This window comes from Rissa tridactyla, chromosome 7 (genome assembly GCF_028500815.1).
Source record: "Rissa tridactyla isolate bRisTri1 chromosome 7, bRisTri1.patW.cur.20221130, whole genome shotgun sequence".
NCBI classification, from domain to species: Eukaryota; Metazoa; Chordata; class Aves; order Charadriiformes; family Laridae; genus Rissa; species Rissa tridactyla.
Genome location: NC_071472.1, coordinates 53,738,421 through 53,743,047, shown reverse-complemented (window position 1 = coordinate 53,743,047; position 4,627 = coordinate 53,738,421). Strand labels below are relative to the sequence as shown.

The 4,627-nt window shown below is 47.9% G+C and overlaps 1 protein-coding gene across 3 annotated transcripts in view; it reads right to left on the bottom strand.

Moving 5' to 3' along the window:
* Positions 1 to 1,994: 1,994 nt before the first annotated feature.
* The window catches only part of MYO1C (myosin IC), a 57,938-nt gene continuing 55,305 nt past the window's right edge, over positions 1,995 to 4,627 (bottom strand). For all 3 annotated transcript variants that reach the window (XM_054209963.1, XM_054209964.1, XM_054209962.1), the window contains exons 29-32: positions 4,141 to 4,211; positions 3,600 to 3,697; positions 3,256 to 3,355; positions 1,995 to 2,183 (exon numbers count right to left, since the gene is read on the bottom strand). In XM_054209963.1, coding sequence (XP_054065938.1) covers positions 2,157 to 2,183; positions 3,256 to 3,355; positions 3,600 to 3,697; positions 4,141 to 4,211 — 296 coding nt within the window. In that variant the 3' untranslated portion in view covers positions 1,995 to 2,156. The remainder of the gene's footprint in view (positions 2,184 to 3,255; positions 3,356 to 3,599; positions 3,698 to 4,140; positions 4,212 to 4,627) is intronic.

Sequence of the window (4,627 nt, the reverse complement as noted above, 5' to 3'; positions counted from 1 at the left end):
TATTACCACGACTTTCTTTTATATTTTTAGTTGTTTCGGCAAGAATAACTTTGCTTTGTTGCTTGTAATAGGAACACTTGGAGGGGGAGACAAAAAGAGAAGGAACAGCATTGCTCTTCAGATATGAGCTAAAGTAAGATCCCAGTCTTAGCCGTAAGTAGTCCGGCTGCGAGCCCAGCCTCCGGCGCAGGAGTCGGAAGCTCTTCCACACCATGTGTCCCTCTTTCCCTTCCTGAAGGCACAAAAAGCCCTCAGCTGGTCGGTGCATTCCTCTCACGTGCCCTCACAGCGCTCCTCAGCCAGCCCAGTTACGCGGATGGAGAGAAGGGAAACACCTTAATCTTAACGCGTCCGCCCGGCTTAGCCGATGGCCTGGGAATCTCTAGCAATAATCTGCTCCTTGCAGTAGATGGGCCCGAGAACCAAAGATTCAGGTACCCTCCCTATCAAAAACATTAAGTGTTAAAAGAGTTTATACAACAAAGACAAAGTGTTTTGTGGGGTTTTTTTTTTGTAAAAATTTATTTAGCGTAGTCTTGAAGAGGTTATATAATAGCGTATAGAGCGTTGATCAGTGTATACAGCGGAGCACATACAGAGGGATGGCGTATATGCACTACGCGTATACAGCATTCCAGGCCTGGGGCAGTGTTTGACAACTGCGTCATGTCAGAAACCAAAGAGTAGGAGACCGAGCCCATCGTACGTGAGTGGCAACGTGTTTGGTTATATTTTATTTGGGGCTTGCTGTAACTGTTGTTGCTACTGCATCGGGATAGAGGTGGAAGGTGAAGGATTTCTAAGGCAAGTCGGGTGCAAAATGCACTGGTTGAGGTCTAGAACTTGGAAATGGAAGCTGGAGCTGTGGTTTGCAGTCAGCAGGTATTTGACACGCAGCTGGCCACCCTGTAGCCATTTGGGTTCTTTGTTAAATAAAGGTGCTTAGTATTAACCCCGGTGATGCAGGCTGAGCCCAGTTAGTGTCCGAGACGCGTGTCCCTTTAGCTTTGGGTTAGCAGTGGAGTGACACAGCTCGCTTGGGAAGACGCTTCCATGCGAAGGCGCTGTGGGCAGATGGTCAGTAATGCCAGCAGTGCTGAACCAGCCATCTCTTCCTCTTAAGGCAGTACTGAGAGGCGTTTGTAGAAACATTGTGGAGCTTTATCGTGGGAACTCAAACTTCCAGTTATCGCTAAAAATGAGGAAAAGCAACTTTTTCTGAAGGTGCTGCTCTGAGCCTGATGAACTGTGAGGGAGAAAGCTCACGTTTCATTTCCAGCCTAGAGCAGCGCGGAGAAGTGGTGACCTCTGCAGTTTCTATTACTTAACATTTTTGTTTGGATGTGTGGATATGAAAAAAGTTACTACGGTATAAAAATATTACTATAGAGCAACAAATGGGACAAGTGACTTCAAAAAAAGGTGAGAGTCTCTCACTCCAGATGAGTGAAGAAGTTACGTGATGGGTTTCTCAGGTTAATACCTTATAATCAATAAACTAAAACCAACAAAAATTCCAAATCTAAAACATAAAGAGTTTCCACATCAACTCCCTTTCTTGTAGTGCATCTCTCATACTCGGCTATAAAGTATTTACAGGGTTTTACTCATTTACACAATATGGCTTTAATATATTGTAACACAAAGCATCAAAACGTCTCAGAGCAAAATTCTTCATAAAACATTCTTTTGGAATATAAAGTTTGGCATGTCGTTGATTTGGCTGACAAAGCAGCAGAGTTATTTGTTTCCTAGTTGTGCTTTTTGATGACGACAAGCACAAATTTTGGTCGTTTCCATCAGGGCTTAAACTCTGATAAGAGTCAGAGCTGCCTCTCCCTCAAAGCCCAGCTGAACGCGTTTCATGAGCCATGCTTTCACGGCCATCGCCTTGGACCCGTGCGTTTGCCACTAAGGTAAGGAAGAGAAGGCCTTTCTTTTGGAACTTTTCGTATTAAGACAAGAAAGCAAGATGTATTTTGTGTTTTTTGTTGGGTTTTTTTTTTTTTCTGAAAGTGCAGGTCTTTGGTAACGATAAACAGAATGAGCGAAGCGAGGAAGGAGGGGGGGATTTTGCTGGGAAAAATGTCCAGCCGATTGTATAGGGTGCAGTCAGGCTGATGGAGGAAAAGGTCCTGGCGCGGTGGCACCTTTTATCATCGAGAATTCAAACGAGGAGCAACCTGCAGGAGAAGACAGAGAAGCTAGAAGGGGTGTTGAAAACAAAGATGCTGCAACGGTTTTAGCTCCTAAACATCTTTAAAGAGCACCAAAGACTGGCTTGTGGAATTGTTATGCTACAGTACGTAACGTTTGCTCTGCTCCCGAGTGCTGAAGTTGCCCAGTCCCAGCGGGAAATAAAAGCAGATTTTGGCAAGTCTGTGAGTTCGAGGAGTCCGGGGTGCTCTTACACCCCACTTCCTGAGGTTATATGGAAAACTTCTCCCTAGGCTAGCGGTAGAATACAAATTTGCATGGCCTAGGAAGGAGGACAGAGGGGCAAAATAATAATAATTAAATAATGTTCCTAGGGATGGCTTGCAAAAGCTGGGGGGAAAAAAAATTATAGGATGTGTTTCTTCATAGTCCAAGAAGTTACTTGGTTTGCTGTTAACAGCAAATAAAAGCAGCCCGATCCTCACTTGAGCGTGTCCGTGCACATCTACTCTCTCTTCCTGAGCAGTGTCTGTAGGCGTTCCATAGGGCAGCGCTACATCCGCGGCTCCTACGGGCTGGGCCGTTCCAGTGAGGCGCGGAGTGGGAACGGTGAGCGCTGCTCTGAGGCCGGCCAGCCTGCAGGGCAGGGGGGCGCGTGCAGTCTCAGCGTCCTGTGGATTCTTTTCTGAACAACTTCTAATCTGACAACGCATAAATCAACTGCACGACTCTGTCTGATGAGCGGGAAGACTACAAACAATGTGAGAAGGGAAGAGGATTTATTTTTTTGCATCCTACGTTTTTAAATCCTCTTGCTAAAATTTGATTTGCAACAGAGTACAGCGTTAAAGCCTGAATTGGCGGGGGGGTGAAGCGATTGATAGGACAATCACTTGATAGGTTTGAGTAATCCTGGCGGTTTTTCAAGACTGCAGGAAGAGAAGCCCAACGCACGGCTCCGACTGGGGAAAAGGCTGGCAGGGCAGGGCAGCGCGTTCGGCATGCGGCACGTGTCCGTCTGCTGCAAACAGGGTTTGTCTGGGCCTGGATCCACCGTAAGTGAACTACTGTTTCTCACCAGCCTGGGCCTGTACTCACCACTGTTAGATGGCCGTTCTTGGCTTTGGCTATAAGCAGTTCTGATCCCGATATAAAGTCAATTATGCCTTCTTTGCCTTGCCCGACTGTAAATTTTATGCTGCCAAGAGAAAGAGGTAAGAACAGATTTGATGAGTGGTTGTGGCCTCTGCGCTAGCTTAGTTTTACCCTCTTCCCGTGCAAGTGGCAGCTTCGCACCGATGCTTCGCTGTGACAGATCCGCTCGTTCAGGGAAGGGGAGCCTGAGTTAAGATGCGTTAGTACTTTTTGATGCCGTATGTTTCTGTAGCCCTTTAATGCTGAAGCAGAGCTCTCGTCGGAACCGACGCAAGAAAACCACTCACCTGCCCTGGTTGATGTTGACGTTGTTGACTTTGCCTGCCTGCATGGCTGTTTTTGTTAGCGTCTCGATCACGTGGTCGCTCTGAAGTACGACATCTCCCTGGGAGGGAAAAGAGACGGTGGTTTACGGTCGTGGCTTTACAGTGTCAGTACACCAAAATGATGATGCTGTAATTAACAGGGACAGAACTCTCTCTGCAGGTCAGCATGGGAAAAACGCTTCTCCGAGCGGACCGTGGTTTGGCGGAGATCTCCGGGGTCTCTGTTGTGGGTCACGCTGCACCGAGGGCAGTTGGTTTATTTACAGGGTATCAATTAATGGGGGCAAGGACAGCACCAATCCCGCCAGTGACCAAGTCACTGGTGAACCCCATCTGTGAGCACGAGTCAACAGAAGTGAAATGCTACTTAGAGTTGGCACCAAATAGTTATATACGTGTCACCACGTGTGCCCCCCCGGCTCCCAGCTGGATCTTCTGCTCTTTCTGCCTTTAAAACTTTTTCTAAAGGTGGCTGGAGAAATGACGGAGGAGTTCCCGTTACCTTCTGTTTGTTATCCTCACAGTGCACGTGCAGCACAAACAAGTTATCGCTCAGGCTGCTGACGGAGATGCCTGCAACAGAGAACGGCCGTTTGACACCCAACCCAGCTCCGGAGGAGTCTCGCGTGTGTCTCAGACCCTCTCCCAGGAACGCAGCAACTGTCGTTCTCACGCCAAGTAACCCGACAGCTGAGGAGCTGCCCGGAAGCGCTGCGCTAACATGACAGCAGAGGGGCTGAAGAGGCTGCAAGGTGACAATCGGCTCATAACTGTGCTCTTGGAGACGGAAAAGAAACTTTCAGATGCCTCTGTCCATCAGGAGTAGGAAGAATGCCTGTTTATAAACTCCCATCACCCTCACGGACTTGAAAAAGAGGTACTTTGGCCAGTTAAGGGACCTAGGACCGAAATTTTACTTTTCAGCACCCACTGGACACACTCTTCGTTCTAGCCCTGTAGGGGGGTGAGTGGTGCGAGTACTGGGGTAC